This window comes from Oreochromis aureus, linkage group 6 (genome assembly GCF_013358895.1).
Source record: "Oreochromis aureus strain Israel breed Guangdong linkage group 6, ZZ_aureus, whole genome shotgun sequence".
NCBI lineage: Eukaryota > Metazoa > Chordata > Actinopteri > Cichliformes > Cichlidae > Oreochromis > Oreochromis aureus.
The window spans coordinates 32,561,932-32,580,082 of record NC_052947.1 but is presented as its reverse complement, the minus strand read 5'-3'; the positions used below and the strand labels follow the sequence as shown (position 1 = coordinate 32,580,082).

At 38.9% G+C, this 18,151-nt stretch overlaps 1 protein-coding gene across 1 annotated transcript; it reads right to left on the bottom strand.

The window, feature by feature from the left end:
• Window positions 1–4,665: 4,665 nt before the first annotated feature.
• LOC116330336 (lipopolysaccharide-induced tumor necrosis factor-alpha factor homolog) lies at window positions 4,666–15,998 on the bottom strand. The gene is made up of 6 exons (XM_039613379.1): window positions 15,987–15,998; window positions 8,556–8,621; window positions 6,621–6,872; window positions 6,425–6,478; window positions 6,129–6,279; window positions 4,666–5,535 (listed from the first exon to the last, which is right to left on the bottom strand). The coding sequence occupies exons 3-6, from the start codon at window positions 6,865–6,867 to the stop codon at window positions 5,430–5,432; spliced, it is 558 nt and encodes a 185-aa protein (XP_039469313.1). The 5' UTR covers window positions 6,868–6,872; window positions 8,556–8,621; window positions 15,987–15,998; the 3' UTR covers window positions 4,666–5,429.
• Between the last annotated feature and the right edge of the window lie 2,153 nt (window positions 15,999–18,151).

The window sequence follows — 18,151 nt, the reverse complement described above, 5'->3', positions numbered from 1 at the left end:
TCCTCCTTTCACGCAGCCTGCTGTTCCCAGGGTGACTGATGGCCACAACGGTTCCATTATTATACGTGGAGCTTACTCCAGTTGAGTTTGCTCTTGCCTTCTCGTTATACAGAGACGTCCTCTGCACCGCCTTTCCCTCCCGAAGACAAGAGTTTGACTCCTATCTGACTATTATTCTCGATCCAGCGTTACGATTCAGCGGCACCGGCTTTATCAGTACCACATCCAGTTTGCTTCTCAGGCAGCTGCTCGCCTTCAGCAGTTTAACCAAGACACCTTCTGGGGCAGTCTCAATCAGGAACTCAGCCCATTCTTCTCTCTCCTGCAAGTCGTGTGGCGCCCCGTCACATCCTGCTTCCGCCTGCATCGTCCCAGCCCAAAACGATCCACAGCCCTTGCACCGTCCATCTGTTCTCACCCGCTTAACCCCAGCTCCCGTACCAGAACTATCTAAACCCACAATCTCCACCCCCAGCATGCCTTTGCCTCAAGGTTCAGACAAGCGGGGCAGGCCATCATGCACCTCAGAGGCCGCACCATTTGCAATAACTTCAACAACTCCAGCTGTTCCATGTCTCAATGCCACTATCTTCACTGCTACTGCTTTTGCGGCAGTGGCCATTCCCGCCCCGCATGCCCCCACAACCCCACCAAGCCATGACTAGCTTTGTCAGCTTCCACACCCATCCACGTTCCGGCACTAAAAGAAACCTTAAAAAATCACCCTAACCCAGACTTCGTCAACTTCTTAGTAAAAGGTTTTTCAGAAGGCTTCCACCCAGGGATCGTCGCCCAGCCATCGGTTTCTTGCACTTGCAAAAACCTGCAGTCATCACTCAAAGACCCAGAAACCATCGACATCGCAACAGTTTCCAGCTTCTCATGCCTTCCAGTTTCTGAGCATCAAAATTCCCACCATAAAGACATACTTCAGCGGCATCAATTTCTTTGCCAAACTGCTCACTGGTTCGCCATGCCCAACCATTACGTCGTCCCAGATATCATTACTCATCAAAGGTCTCCAGCGCCAGTCACCTGCCACGACCCTACACCGCTTACCCCTAACTTCAGATCTTTTACATCGCTGCATCTCTACCCTCTGGCTGAAGTATAGCGACTACTTCCTGGCACGCACACTCGAAGCCATGTTCCTGCTCGCCTTCTTCGGCTTCTTACGGTGTTCCGAATTCACCTCCTCATCTTCGAAATCCCATCCGACTCTTCACCCGTGCTTGAGCGACATCCACCCAGTCTCATTTTCACCCTCAAACAAAGCAAAACCAATCAATCCGTCAACCCCACGCCTACAGACTACTTCAAAATAAACTCACCTTTAAGTCCCTTCGAATCACTAACCCATTACCTCCACCTCAGAAAATCTCAGCACGCCTTACCTTCAGATCCACTGTTCATCACCGAATCTGGCCATGCTCCAACCAGGTCATGGTTCCTCTCACACTTTCGCCAAGTGCTCTCGTCTTCTGGGATTCCTCCAAATCTCTTCTCTGGCCAATCCTTTGGCATCGGCGCCGTGACTTCTGCCTCCCGCAAAGGAATCCCTGACCACTTAATCAGGCTCCTGGGTCGATGGTCATCACAAGCCTACCAGTTATACATTCGCAACAATCTCCAAGACCTCCGTAATGCCCAGTCTTCGCTCCTGTAGGGGATGCCTTCTTTGGGGGATCTGCCCGGCCCGAGAGCCATCGCCAGTCCCCTTCAAAGCCTTCCCCAAACCGCAGCACCATTTCACACTTCCTCGTCCCTCATCGCCCATCGTTACCAAGGATGTGGTCCCTGCTAGTGAATTATGATTTTATTGAATTTACGTTTGCCCTTAGCCAGCAGTTTTAAATTTCCCTCAATGTCGCCTGCTCTGGCCCCTGGAAGACAATTGAGTATGGTTGCCGGTGTCTCTAGCTTCACATGTCTGAGAATAGAATCACCAATTACCAGAGTTTGACCCCTGGTGGGTGTGTCGCCGAGTGGGGAAAAAAGATTAGACACATGAACAGGTTGGTGGTGTACCTGGGGCTTATGTTTAAGACTATTTCTTAAACAGAAGACTATGTCTTAAACAGAATACTCTGTCCTAAACAGAAGTCATCACATTACTATTACTCTAAAAAGAGACCAATGAATATCACTCAGCTGTAAGAGTCTTTAGACCCATTCCACACATGTGACTACTATCACTGATAGTTAGCCAGAAAACAGGAATTACAGGTATAAGATGAAATGAGTTCAACAGCAAATAAAGACAATAATACAACTACCATGATTAGTGCCTCTGTGCTGTCTTTCAGTCCAGCTTTGTCCAGCCACTGGTAGGCTTTCTGGATATCAGCCACCTCCGCTATCTGCCGGTGGTACATACCATGCAGGGTGCTGGACTTGGGGTGAATGCATTGTCAGGAGCTTCCTGGTCTTGATGTCAGTGGCTTCTATCTCCTCCTTTGGCCAGCTTATCCCCCCAGCAGGGTACATGATCACTGGTACTCTGCTGGGGGTGTTGATAGCCCGGATCTTGTTCTTACCATTCAGCTGAATCCTGAGGACATGCCTGACCCTCTGCAGGTACTTGGTGGGTGCAGTTTTCCTAGCAGCTTCCCATTTGCCTGTGGGATCCCCAGGTACTCGTAGCTGTACTTTATCTCCTTACCAGAAGTCAATGTTGCCTGTCTTTTGACCCAGCGTTTAAAGTTCTAATGTATTTTGGTTTAGGTTTAAGTGTATTATGTTCTCTAAGTTCTTTTCAGTTATGCCGAGGTGGCCACTATAGTGTTTTGTGTATTAGATTCCCTTGCATCTTCAGCCCTGTATTTAAGTCTCCCTCACACTTCACATATTCCATGTCTTGTGTTGTCAAACTCATGGTATCATGTCTGCATCTTATGTTTCCTGTTTTATTTTGAAAGTCTGGTGTTTCTGTGTTCAATGGGCTTTGTTCTGCTCTTCCCCTGTGATGTCATTGTTTTTATTTGTGTCAGCTGTTTCCTTATGTGTTTCCACGCCCCGATCACCTCCCGTGTGTATTTAGTCTGTGTGTGATTCAGTATGGGCAGATCGTGTGTGTTCCTTTGTCCGTGCCATGTCAGATTCAGTTATTCCATGGTCCAGCTCAGGTTTTGCTCATGTTTTCATGTCCATGTCCTGTCATAGTATCATAGTCTAGTTTTTCCCAGTTTAGGTTTTAGCTTAGTGTTCACCTTGCCTTAATTTTGTACGTCTATTACCAGCCATAATAAACAGCTCATTTTTGTTAATTGAAGTCACTTTTCACTTTCTGTTTTTGGTCTGCATTTGAGTCCCATTCTTCACTCTACACATAGTTAGCCCCGCAGACTGTGACACACACAAGACTAAATGCTGTAATGCTAGGAATTAGCTCCCTGCAATCTATTGCTGAGTTCATTTAAAGTGTTCTTTGGAAATTATATTTCAGCTTTCCTGTTTATTCATATTATTTAGTACAAGGTTTAGTTTCTTTAAATAATTTCATACAGCTAATACATATTAAAACCTTTTTCCGAGTAAGGTTGTCCCTTCAAAACTGCTGTGACACACGGAGACATTAAGTCTACTGATCCGATTAATCGTGGCATCAAGATATCAGCAGCAGATACCTTGTGTATGTTTTTAAGTGAACAACACCAGAGTACATTATTTCACTGAAAGAGTGTCATTAACATTGATACTTTTGCCAGAAAGGAATGCACAAGGGTTCCAGTGTGTACGTGCTAACTGTAACATTAATAACTATAAGAGCCACATGAATCTTGGAATCTACATTTTTCCAGTAGATTATTGCTCATAGTACCACACTATAAACATCCAGCTTGTCTTTGACTCCAAATGCATTTGTCTTTGTGTTGATGAGTGCTGACTGCAATGAGTTTGCAATCTGTCTGTATTCATAAATTGGTATAAATTAATCAGTGTGAGCCACCCCTCAATTGTTTATATATTTCTTCCCATCCGATGATCTACTCGGGTTCAGTTTATTTTGAATATCCAACCTCACTGCAACTACTTGCAATTGGTCACCAAATTTAAACAAAACAAACAAAAACAATCAATGCAATTACCCGGCTACCACTGTTTATTCCTAGTCAAGAGGAGGTTGCTGTCTAATCTAGTGTGACTGAGTCCAGAAACATGAATTGTTTTGGATATAATCTGACCCACCAACTTTATAAACTGACTTTTTTATTTGCAGATTATGTGGCACTCCGGGACCGATGTCAATGTAACCAGGCACCCATATAAATTAGATTTTAATATTGCACCAATCAGTTCACACACAAAAACACACACATCCCTCTATTGAATAAAAAACTTTTACATACCAGTGTGTCAATGTGTGTGTGAATGGGTGGATGACTGGATATGTAAAGCGCTTTGGGGTCCTTAGGGACTAGTAAAGTGCTATATAAATACAGGCCATTTACCATTTACCATTTTACATTTATGCCTTACTTTACCAATATTACCCATCAAATTATTTATCTTTGTTTTTCTCATTTATGAAAGAGCAAATAAATTAGTAAAGAGTAAATGTTGGGTTAAAACTTAAATTTACCTGTTTTCTTATATAAGGAATATTTATTGACTTAAACTCTATTGCAGTCTTCAGTTATACAGTCAAGAAATGTTGCACTTCACTGATAATTAAACATTTATTTATTTGTAGATCATGATTCCATCTTACAAACAGTGAATTATTATTGTAATAAAAAAGACTTAACTGTAAACAGAATTAAGCCAAGAGAAACTGTATGAGTGATTTAGGTAATAACTATTGGGTGACAATACATTTATTTTTTTTTTAAAGTTAATGTTGCATGAAAAGTGTGCGGTGTTTTTAAAAGACTAAATTATTGCAGCAAACAATGATCACTGGTCAATATTGACATGTTATCTTCAGTTGTATTGTTATCAGTTTTGCTGTCTTTTTATATTAATAGAAATTTGATTAAAAACATTCAATATGTCATCAAAACGAAAATCAATATAATAACTTTAAGTGGAAAAATGTGTAAATTTCACTCGTAGGAATATTCTAAAAAAAAAAAAAAAAAATCCCCTAGACTTCATTTAATACATATTATCCTTCATTTCACTTTATCGCTGAGGTATTTCATACCAAGACCACTCCACTCACTTCAAGTTTAAAAAAACAACAAAGAAAAGCAATCCTGATAATTAACTTATATTTTTTATAACATGATTCAAATAATCATCTGGAAAACAAGAAAGCTCTTTTACTGCTGATATGTATATGTATGCTTTTATCAGTATGTTCAGTACATATACAGGTAAAACATATATTTAACACACAGGGTAAGCACAGGGTTAAAAATAATATCGGCTTGTACAGAGATGCGTTGCTGCTGTTGCTTCAGTAGACGGTAAACTGTAGTTCTGCTTCATAGGTACTTGTGGATGTGGATTACAGTGTTACAGCTGGGGCAGGAATGCTGCACATCCTTGCATTCTTTGACGAAGAAGGGGATCACATAGCAAGGCCAGCAGCTGGTTTGAACCAACAGAATGGCATCAAAATAATGATCACATCACATATTACACATCTACAGCAGGTTCAACATAAAGCTTAAGTTCCCCGTGGTAATGATCAGTTATGCTGAATGTTTGTTAAAGATTAGGCAGAGTCGATAAACAAGGTTACATCTTGAACTCACAGAACTCACAGATCTATTATTTTAGTTGCTTATATATTACGCCATTTATATTTATATAGCAAGAACAACAGGAACTGACATAAACTGCTCTCGAGTTATCTAATATACAATGGAATATTTTCTTTGTACACATATTCCATTTTGGGTCCTAAATTTAATTAGTTTACTGAAAAAAGGAAACTTCAGCGTAGACCAAATCCTGTTTTGTTTTGTTTAATTTTAAAAGCTTTCTGTAGACCTGAATGAATTTGAGGTGCATCACACTCTGTAGAAACATCTGAATGTAAACTGTTTGCTTTTCACTGTATCGGTTTTCACTGGAAATGTTATATTATATTTATGTGCTGCTGAGAAACGTCTCCTGTATGATGTTTTGCAGTGTGTATGAGTTTTTTTTGGTCATGTGTGCTGGGGTTTTTAACTCACCCTACGAGTAGTAATGCGGCAAAAAGTAACCAGGTGAGGATCCCAATTTTGTACTCGATTTTAGTCACAACTTCGGTTTGGCAATGAGGACACTTCATCTGTCCAGGAACATGTTTTGGGAGATGACTCTGCATCACCACCACCTGACTCACTGCAAAAACAATACGGCACACTCTTCTGATGACTTTAATAACAGTAATACTTTTTCAATAAAACACCACGAAGACTGGATTTGGAACTATGTCAGTTTTTGCTTAATTTTGCAAATTCATATTGAACTGAAGAAAGACACTCACCTGGCTGTACGACCTGAGGTTGCTGTGCATTGAGTTGGTATGCAGGCTGTTGAACTGGACATAAAGAACAGACATTTAACTAAAATCTCAAAGGTGAAGAAAACCTTCAACCACACCGACTAAAGTGGCAAATCATAAAAGAGCAATACAGGCGAACTATTTAAAAAGAAATGACTGGTAGCTTCTGATCTCTCACCAATCTGAACAGCTGGCTGAACCACAGGCTGAACAGCTGGCTGAACCACAGGCTGAACAACAGGCTGAACAGCTGGCTGAACCACAGGCTGAACCACAGGCTGAACAACAGGCTGAACAGCTGGCTGAACCACAGGCTGAACAACAGGCTGAACAGCTGGTTGGGAGACTCCAGCTTTGTGGTCCAAAGGGGGACCGGGGTACGGTGGTGCTGGTAAGTCTGTATTGGGTGCCTGACCCTTTTCCATAGTGTCTGTTTATAGGAGCAGGGAAAAAATTAAATAGAAAATACAGTTAAGCTTTGTAATCTGAAAATGAAATAAAGTGAAGATGTGAAGAGTGAAAACTTGGCAACAAGGTTGAAATACTGTAAATCAGTGAATTATATCACAGCAAAAAGCTCCTGGGTTCGTATTCGGCTTTGGGCCTTTCTGTGTGGAATTTGCATCTTCTCCCCGTGTCTTTGTGGGTTCTCTCCAGAGAACTCTCTCCAGACAAAAGACATGCATGGTTTTAAGTTAATTGGTGATTCTAAACAGGTCATAGGTATGAATATGAGCATAAATGGTTTTCTGTCTCTATGCACTGGTCCTGCTATAGACTGGCAGCCTGTCCAGGAAGTGCCCTCCCTCTTGCCCAATGACAACTGAGATAGACTCAGTGGCTTGAATTCTTCTGGTTGTAATCAAAAGTAAAAGGTGAAACACAATGCACCTGTCTTACAACAATCCTTTTCATTCAGATGTGCATGCATAACTAATACCTACACCACCTGCATGGAATGCAGTAGTTTTTTATCACTGAAAAAACAAAAGTCAATCATGCTTTGGCAGACAAGATGACGAAAACCGTCACCATGGTAGCATGGAATGACCCTAATACCTGCGGTGATAATGTGTAATTCATGTCCCACTCTCTGTTTTTTACATTGCATGTAAATTATTGAAATATTACATTTCCTTTTTCTTTGTCAAACTATTGTTTCCAAAGACAAAACTTAACTTTTATGCTAATTACAATTAAAATTTAAAAACCTTTTCCACATCCCCGAATAATTATTTCTTATGAGTATATATTTATATTAAATACATTTATCAAATCACCAAATGCAATTGTTTGTACTGTATTTATTGTTACCATGTGTTTTCCTAAATCTAATCCTAAATCTTTTAGGTCACAGAGATCAGGGTTTTATCTACATGTGTTTTCATAACTGCATTTTTTGTGCCATTTTGGCATCCCTGCAATCCAGAAAATGCACTTGCTAAAATGGGTCACCTACAAAGAACTAAATGTAAAAGTGTACAACACCGAAACAGATCTTATTTAACCTGTCAGTGAGTCGATAAAAATGTAAAAGTTAAAACTTTCCTATGCGAGGAGCCAGTGCCTCTTTAAAAGTGGTATAAACACATTCCATCACCAGATGTTAAATGGTTGTATAAATCACAGCAAAGTATAAAACTGCACTTGCGTAATTGTGTTTACTTTTTACATTTTATTCATTTTTATTCTTCCATTTTCTCCTTCTTCTTTTTTTTCAAAAACAAAGAAAACCACCATGCATGGACTTTGGATCTGTTTTTTCATATATAACAAACAGAACAATCTTTTACTTATTATATTTATATTAAACTTACTTTATTTTGTTCTGTTAAAATAAAACTTGACCTTTTGTGTGAGTGTCATAAACCTGCCTTAAAGGAATGCTGTTGACAAAAGAATTTAAAAAAAAGACTACATTTATAATTCAGAATATATCTCAGTGACATTTTACTATATTGCCTAATAAAATAAGGGGAGAAAAAAGCTTGTTATTTATATTATACCAGCAAGAAACCTTTTGTTTCATATTGTATTAGCATTGGTTTTTATTGTTCGTTTCTTTTTTCTTTCTGTATTTTCATAATTTCAGAAGAGATCAGACGGTCCTTACCTTGATGAATTAGTGAGACGTTTATGTGAGCCAATGAGATCCTACTTCTTTCTCTGATGAGAGTTACTGGGATGAACAAATAAATGTTACAAAAAGAAGGTGGAGCAACAATGTGAATAGACAGGTAGTTCTGTTTACGTATTCAACAATGCATACACATAAAAAATGAAACATCCGAACATTGTTTCCGCCTTTTTGAAGATATCAAGTTTGGTTTTCTGGTATTTTTATACAGGGAGAATGTTCATTTACAGGTAAGCAGGGACAATTCATCTTAAATAATAAATAATAACAGCTTCTGTTTAAATATTAACGGTGGTTAACATAGAGTATTCTTAGCGTTACAGGAGATTTGGACATCTTCTAGGTTTCCAGGAAGATATAAAAAAAAGAAGAATGAAAATGACCCCAAAAAAGCAAAATAATGGGACTGCTGTTATCTCTTAAATGTGTGATAATCTCTTTCCAAAGTCATGGATGTTCAAAGTTTGGAACCAGAAGGAATCATTATAGATTTAGAAATGTTCTACAAAGAGGTCACTGGGATTTTGTTTGGACAGGATAAGTGTGGTCAAATGGTTGCAAAGACGGGAAAGGTGATCAAGACTGCAGGGGTGGAATTGTCAGAAGGCAGAAAAGCAGACACGCAGGGCAACCTGTGTGCCTGTGTATACCACAGATCAACAGGACCCATGGTAAAGATGCACAGAGGCCCGCCACAACCAAATATCTCCATAAGGCAGAATAGGCGTTGAAGAGTCCACTGAGAATCAGGAATAAGATCCAAGCAATCAGTACATACTCCCTATCAGTCAGAAATGGAAAGAGGAAGTGCAAGAATTAGTAAGTGTCGAGGGCACAATCCAGAATGAAACACATGGAGATGGGCTGCTCCTCAGGCAGCTGAGGACAGATGCTGAAGAGGAACAGGAGGAGGAACTGTCATGAATCAATGTCCCATCCCTTTATGGGCTGTACCATTGACAGATAGAGGAAGTGGCCGGTATCAAGATATCCTACCTGTGGCTAAAAAAAGGCCTGCTCAAAGAACAGCACAGAAGCTCTGATCATGGCAGCACAAAAATAGGGCCTAAGCACCAGATCCATAGAGGTATGAGTGTACCACAGCCAACGTTACAGACTGTGGCTGCAGTAAAGGCCTAACAGAGCTTTTCAATAGAGAAAACATAGCACTTGGTGATATTCATGGATCCTAGTCTTCAGGCAGTCATTGACTTCAAAGGATTTCCATCCATTAAAAATAATCCTTATATTTAAAAGTATTTTGTTTGTCAAATTAATGCTGAAGGAATGTGTTTAATAATAGCTGTAGTACCTAAGCTGTTAACACAAAGATTTTTGTAATACTCTCTGAACTAAAGTTGACAGATTGCACTTCTGTTATATGTTGATTGATTAGATTTTTAATTGTAATGTACAGAGACAAAACTACAAATAACTGTGTCTTTGTCCAACAAATTACATATAACAAGCATCCTCATGCTTGTTATGTTGACAAATTTGACCAAATTCTCAAAGTTTTGGTGTGGTAGTTATTAAACAGCAGAGTCATCACTGTAAAAGATGTCCTTAGAGATCAAATACTTTATAATGATGAATGAAGTTGTTAGTTTAACTAACACAGCAGGATGAGAAATGGAAAGTGTCATAAAATCCAGAATGGTTACCATATGCAAAAGTGAAACAGGTGTGTGAAAGAGACTGAAGTTGTTTTAAAAAAAAAGGAAAAAAAGGAAAAATCTGGTAAATTAAGTGAAATGGGAAGGAAAAGAATAGAAATGAAATTAATCATTATTAAATCCACATTGCTGATTTTTATTAGAAATTATTTTCATCATTTACTTTTATGTTATATTCTAATTGAAGCAAGTTTTGCATCGTAGCTCCCATAAAAATGTTGCGAACAGCCTGCAGCTGAGACAAATAACTGGAAGCTACTCCATGCAATATTACTTACTCTCCACTTGGTAGAAGCAGTGGACCAAGAGATATGCTGCTGGAACATGACCAGTACCCCAGGTGTGACACAATTAAGTACATTAAGTACATTCCGTGTTGTCAGTTTGTATTGAAAATCTTCACTTGATGTTGTTTACGACTCTTACGCCACTGCATCTAAGAGAAAATACTGCAGTTCTGACACAAACACCTTTCTGTAGTTACTTTATTAGAACACGATTGCCTAAAGCTGTGCACTATATGAGCTCGTTGTAAACACTAATTAAGGGCACTGCTACAAGACAGGACCACAAAGACTGGGCAATAATTCAAATATTTTCTTACAATGCATCTACCCTCCTCTTGACTAACTACACTAAAATCCTGTTTACACATTACTCACTACTTAACCGCTAAATCAACTCAGAATCTCAGGGGAGGATGGAGACATAGGGTGAAAGCCAGGGTACACTATGACTTGTGTCTAGTCTTTTGGGTGAAGTGAGCATGGTTACCGTTTCACCTGCACCCGTATTTCTATAAAAGTTTCTCTGAGTGAGCGGTGAGATTCTTTCTCTCTTGTCGTCATGACAAAATTTAACTATCCCTCTGTGAGTTTGCAGAGCCATTTATATGAGCTATTTTCTGCAGTCATGATGTGTCAGTTACATCAGAGGCTGGAACAATGGATTAGGCATTAGGACTGTCACAAAGAGGCTTTCCTTCCATTGTACAAAGACATACAGGACAGGTAACAAATGTAGGTTTCTAAAAACTGTGGCTGGCGCACATTAAGGTCGCTTTGTGTTACTGAGAAAAAAAAATCCTTTTTTTTCTCTCAGTATAGAGAGTACAGATATAGAGGTCAAAGCTGAGATATTGCTGAATAAAGGTACCTTCAGCTGCTCCCTTATTCACAAGGGGTCGGCACAGTGGGCAGCGCCGCAAGTTTGATTTGGCAGAACCCAAAGGGATTTGTGTCTCAAGAAGAAATGTAAGTAATAACAGATGTTACAACCAATGCATTAGTGTTGTATCAATAAACCTTGAATAACATGGACACAAAATGATATTTTAGTCATCACTTTTTAACCAGTAAGGTTTTGGTTGTATTTTGTTGAAGGGTTAACAGTGTGTTTGTGGAATAAAAACCATCTTCTTTTAGCATATAAAGATGATAGCTTTGAGGAGACAGCACCAGTGCTTCTGTCTTTGGTATAAAAGAGAATAGAAACAAAATAATATCTGCCGTACTCCAGGGCATCTTTTTCTGTTTTGTGTGTGCTCCTCTTGGTTCTTTCTAATTATGAAAAATGAAGACCTAATACCAACACAGGCCAAAAAGCTAATTAACTTTGGAGCGAAATCCAGTTAGGAAAATAGAATTTAAAAAACATATTCTTCTTTGTTGAGAATGGAGGTGACACAAAATGTCAGGAAAGGGATGGAATCAACAACGACGGAATTCATTATATAGGTCTGTAATAAACGCGAGCTAAAGTTGTTTATTGACTTGAACGTTTACTTTCGATTTAGATGCTCTGCACAGAGTTTGGAGAGCCACATCTGCATGTTTCAGCTGTATACTGTCACGTAGAGGACCTGTCAAAAATATGTGGATCAGCTGGTAATGTGGGCCACTCCTTAAAAACAGATTCATTATACAACTTCTTTTTAATGAAGTGTGACAGTGTTAACAACAATCAAAGCATTCCACTGAAGCCACTGTTTCATTTCATTCCACCCACTCCACAAACCCTGTGTCGGCTGTATTCCAATAATCTGTCTATCTTCTCTTTGTCTACATAATAACGTTCACAATGAGCCAAACCATGAACACAAATGTGGATGTCCTGGTTTGAACTTGATCTTCACACCTTTGAACTGTTGTGGCTGTTTCGACACACGCACACACACACACACTGCTGTGTTTTCATAATCTTGAGGGGACATCTAATTGAGATAATGCTTTCCCTAGCTGTTTACCCTAACCTTAACCATCAAAAATGAATGCATAACCCTAACCATTACCTAATTGTTACCCTCACACATTTTGAGCCTCAAAAATGCCTTCAAACTTGTGGGGATGTGGATTTTGTCCCCATAAGGGCTGTTGGTCCACAAATATAGTAAACTTCCAATATATGGTCCCCACAAAGATATGTAAACCTAGCAGACACACGCACGCACACACATATCATTCACAAGGTTTACACAGTGCCACAGAAGATGATAAGATTTCATTAATTTTGTTATGAAATCTTCTGTTATGCCTCAAAAATATTTATAATCTCAAAAGGTTTTTGTTTTGGTTTAGTTTTTGAGTTTGCACAGGCTGGTATAGCTCTTTATCAAATCTGTCACCACGCAGGGTTATATTTAGCACACAAATGGAAACAAGTGCAACAAAAAACTGTGTGTTAGTGTGCACATAAATGCAGGTTGCGCAAGACTTCTGTACTGTATATCCACAGTCACACGATACTGCTTAAGTTACAGACAGAAAATTTCCGGCTGACAGAACAGAAACAAAAAGAAAAACAGATGCACCATAATAATAATATAATTGCAGCACAAGTAACACAGGAAGAACAGATGTATACAGAAATACATGACACATATTAAAAAGTCTTCCTGTGAACTCTGCTTCTCACCTCAGAAGTTTTGTTCCTATATTCAAAACATGGAAAGTGTTTCATTTATACAATGAAGTCACTGTTTCCAGTTCCTAAGAAGAACATCGGACTCCAAAGCTCCTAAATGTTCATTTGTATGAAATGGGCCTGAATTATTTATTGCAGGAGTAGACACAGAAAAGACAAGAAAAGTTGTGTGTCAAAGGATGACGTAGTGAGGCTGCAGAGCAGTGAGGCAGGCTTTGGAGATGGCTGAGGAAAAAAAAACTCAAGTAAACTGAAGGAATCAGAGGATGGAGTCACACAGGGAGGGGAAATCCAGCAAGAATCAAGATATAGGCAATACATGATTGTTTGAAGAAGAACAGCAATCTGCAAAAGAAGAAAGCTTGAAAGTTAGACTGAAGAGGTCTGGCATTGTAGAAGTGGCAGAGCTGGATATTTGTAGAGGGCTGCATTATGAAAATAAGGTGCGGCTTGTTCGTACTCATTCTTGACCTGCAATGCAAACAACACAGATGACAGCAGAATCAAAACAGTAAAACTGCATGCTGTGTATGAGCTGGAAGAAGCTGAAATGCTTCTTGTTTAGTGTGATAGTAATTCTGTGTGGGTTCATCACTATGAGTGATTTCATTTTGCATACTATTTGTTTTTTTGTATACATAATCTCCTCTTAAAGCTTTAGATGGCACTGAAATTCTATTTTGCCTCACTTCATTGTGTGTAACATTGGGTTACATAACTTTAGTTAAGCATTTTCTTTCTGTTTTCTTTTTTTTTTTTTTTCAGAAAAAGTATTACCTCAAATAACAAACTCACATTTTCTTTCAAGCTTCAAGGTTGCAGCCTTCTTTCTTATCTATACTGTACATGAAGCTCACAACTTCTTTAGTCATTCGAGCCACTCATGGCTGTGACTTTTACAACCATCTTTATCTGCATAGTTGAGGACAGTAGTCAGTGATTACAGTTACAATGAATATGACTATATGTGACTTTTAATGAAACACAATTACAGAAGATGATTAAATTCCTCCTTTTAAAGATTGTTGAGAGCAATGAACATGACTATATGTAAGTTTTCATCTCAGCAGTCCATCACGTTCAAACTGGCATCCAGGTTCATTTTGGTTTACAGACTCTTGAGTATCTTTTACTATATCCTTAATATGGAAACGCCCCCTAGTTCAGCACAAACTCGGCCATAAGTCATACTTCATACTTCATAGAACCAGTTTAATTACTATATAAACATATATAGAAACAGATATGCACTTTTTTCTTGGAACCTGCTAGATAATTGCTCAAATTATTTTTGCAGATAAAGTGACAGTTATGAAGAATACAAAATGATAGAAATATAATTATAACAATGATAACAAAAAACAGGATTGTGCTCAGAATATGATAAATAGCAGATGGATAGATGGAAAGGTCTGTGAAAAAAAATTATGGTTTAGAAATTTTCTGCTGTGTTGGGTTGTACATACAGCCATGTGGAACTGGACTGATGCTACTGATACAGGATCTATTTTCATTCAACTAAAAATGTGAAGAAAAAACCCAACTTGATATGATCTATCTCCAGGGTTCTGTAGAAAGTGTTAGTCAAAATATCCTGTAAGGGTCAGGGATGAATTTTTCAATATAAAACCTCTGAAATAGAAAATATCTCTATATTTAGAGTTTGGGGGTCTGGTGCACCACACCTTAAGTTAACATTCTTCTATCAAATGTGCATAAAAACAATATCCTTCTTTGTCCTCAACTTTTAATCAATGGAACTGCTACAGTAAGTCTGCAGGCAGCCATGAATATTGCCTTAGGCCAACAGGCTAACAAGCGCAGAGTCTAATCTGACTCTGGTACGTGACGAACATATCTGGCACCCAGGCGTACTCTTTTGGCATGCATGCAGCAGTTTGGGATGTATAGGAAGAGAAGAGAGTAAGAATCAGTTGGGAAAACTTGAAATAAGTGGGAGCCAACTCAAATGCTCTGGGGACTGAATAATTAAGTCACTGCAGAAGAGCCAGAAACTGCAGTTTCTTGGGACTGGCCCTAAAAGAAAGAAAATCTCCATAGACTCCCATTTTAAAATGTCTGTCTTCAACCATGAAAATAACATGTTAGAGTTTAGCTCCAAAGCTAGAGCTAATTTGCCTTATTGTAAAAACTTTATGTGGATTTTTTTGTTTGTTTGTTTGTTTTGTTCTTTTTTACTCTCTTGTATGAATTATGTTATGGCTTAAAATTAGAGTTCTCTTTGATTAAAAGTATTTGAGCAGCTTGTTGTACATGATCACTGTTGGCTAGGCTTTGCCTTTGCCAATTTCTGTCACTGAACTGGACCTCTTCATAACGATATTTTGGAGGATTTTTTATTTACCGTGCTGTGAGGTACACCCCTTCCAAGATGTTTATGCTTCACTGTGACATAAGACAGTTGCTAATGTTGTAATACAGTGTATCGCCACATGGTGGCGTCTCTTGACTCGTGACTGGTAGGTCACCCCCTTTTTATTCTTCTTCGTTGTATACTACTTCTGTAATGGATTCTTCCGTGTGGACGTGGCAAGTATGTTCTCCAGTAACGTGTGGTAAAGCTGGCACCTTTATTTTTGATATTTAAAATAAATAAGTACTTGTGGAAGGTGCTCTTTCGCTATCAGGGCCGTGCAGAGACGTTTATAGGGGCGGGTGCTCAAAGCTAAAAAGGGGCACATTGAACCAGGCTGAATAACAACAACACACATTCATCAAGAATCTAATGTGGGATCGCATCATACTATATCACTGTTGTGAGGCAAAGCAAACGTAGCCTATGTTTTACCTGATGGGTACAATGTTGCTGTTGAGGGGTTGCTGCTGCTCCTGCTGCTGATAGTGCTGGAAGGCAGGGCTGTGTTGATCTGAGACTGTAGACATTAAAAAGTCCATAGGAGAGATGGTAGCTGATTAAACAAGTGTCATGAGATAATAACAAAATGCAAAGATTGGTGACAGCGCTTGGAACCATAAGGCAACAAAAACTGAGAAATAAACTAGACCCTGCCTGTGAATCACTCTTTGCCTCTCTTCCTCCTTCCATCCCCTCATTTCATCTATCACTCTCCACTTGCTGTACATCTGAGAACAAGGCACAACTTGCTATTGCAATAAACTATTATTTAATTATCCACACTTAACAACTCTTACACTTAAACTATAATAAAATGATGACAGAAAAATGTTATAGAAGCAAAACATTTCAGTTGTGCTTATTATTATTTTTATACTGGAATACCTCTCCAACAACTGGTACATGTGTTAATGTTACCTGTGCTCTTTGTAATCCAGCTGCTGAGGATCCACTGCCTTTAGTAGCCTCACACAGCTCCTACTGTTTCCTCCTCATGTCCTTACCAGCCATGTCTGGACAATGTTATATTATGAGTAATAATTCAAAATCCATATACATAAAACACACACATGCATGCACACACAGTGACATTTTAGACCTTCTTCAGAATACTGTATATACTGTGGGCACAAGTTTGCATCATGGTGCTGATCCAGAATCCTTCCCTTATTATTTATTACTAGAGCTACAATAATAAAGCAATGAGGGAAAAGAGTAATAAATATGAAATAATGTATTTATGATGATTCCATTTGTTTCACTATCCACTCTGTGCAGGCAGAAAGCTTATTACATTTTTAAACTGTAGAGATACAATAATTTTGCTGCTGTAAAATCAGCATTTTGTCTTATTTAAAATATAAATCTAATATAATCTGTTTCTTAATGTATGTTCTTTAAAATACAGCGTGTGTTTTTAAAAATATTATAATTATAATAATCCATTATTATGTGGACATGCATATTAGATCGTTTTAAGTGAAATATAATCCTTCCAGAAAGGCAGGAAAAGCCCTGTAACTTACTTTAAAACTAAATATGTTCCCTAAAACGGTGGACAGAGCTACAGACCCATGACAGCCTTACCCAGTGAGCCAGCAGCTATGACCAGGATTACTTGTGCAGTTAATAAAAGGACAGGTAAAGTTTGTCGCGCTGTTGCACACACAGCACGCTCATTTGTTTCAGTTCGTCAGTTGCCACAAGACAGCTTACCAACGTGTACGTAATAAGCTAATACTCCTGTGTGCTGCAGACTACAGTGTGCGCTGTACACCTACTTACTGTTTTTGTCGCATCAGTCTGTGTCTCTGAGTTCATTTGTGTTTCTCCTACAGCTCCGGACCGCAAAAAATGCGCGTGCTCTTTGTGAGCTCGTTCCCGGCTCGTAACCAGCGCGTTCTGCTGTCAAGGGCGATCATTGGTTAATGGTGATCATGTGACTGATGCAACCCAGATCCTTTTATTTAGCAAAATGTGATTAATAGTTAAATATTATTGTTGAGGGCACAGACAGGACTCCACACGCACACACATTTAAAAAAATAATAATAATTAAAATTTAAAAAAATTGCCTCAACAAAAGGGCACTTTGGGCACCCATCAGGAAAGGGGCGGGTGCTCAAGCCCCTTCCGCCCCCCCCTCTGCACGTGCCTGTTCGCTATCCACCTACCTACACACCTCCGCGGCTGGCTTCACCTCCGCTGCACCTTAAGGCCTGTGGAAAAATCATACAACAGTCAGTTACCTCCTGCAGTGATAAATCAAGTACTTTGGCTGGTGCATATTTGGATATCAAATAAAAGTTGAGGTTTTGCTCTGAGGCAATACATGCCACTGTAATAAACTGCAGAAAAGCACCCATAGAAAGTATTAGTTTGTTCGCTAATGCTAGCATAAATACAAAAATATACAGTCAAGTAAAAGCAGTTTTCTTTTACCCACCCAATGACTGAACATAGTAAAAGTAAGTAGTGTAGTGATGCAGTATTGATGAATATGAACATATGTACAAAAACATGAAAACATTTTCTTGTTATGCTGATAGTAAATGCAAATTTACCTCCTTTTCAAAATGTTAAAGCATACCAAGGTT

Coding starts and splice junctions, on each gene's coding strand:
- LOC116330336 (XM_039613379.1), bottom strand. CDS start 6,867: ATGGAAAAGGGTCAGGCACCCAATACAGACTTACCAGCACCACCGTAC. Junction 6,479..6,620: donor TCAGCCAGCTGTTCAGATTG/GTGAGAGATCAG, acceptor CTTTATGTCCAG/TTCAACAGCCTGCATACCAA. Junction 5,536..6,128: donor GCCGCATTACTACTCGTAGG/GTGAGTTAAAAA, acceptor GGTTCAAACCAG/CTGCTGGCCTTGCTATGTGA.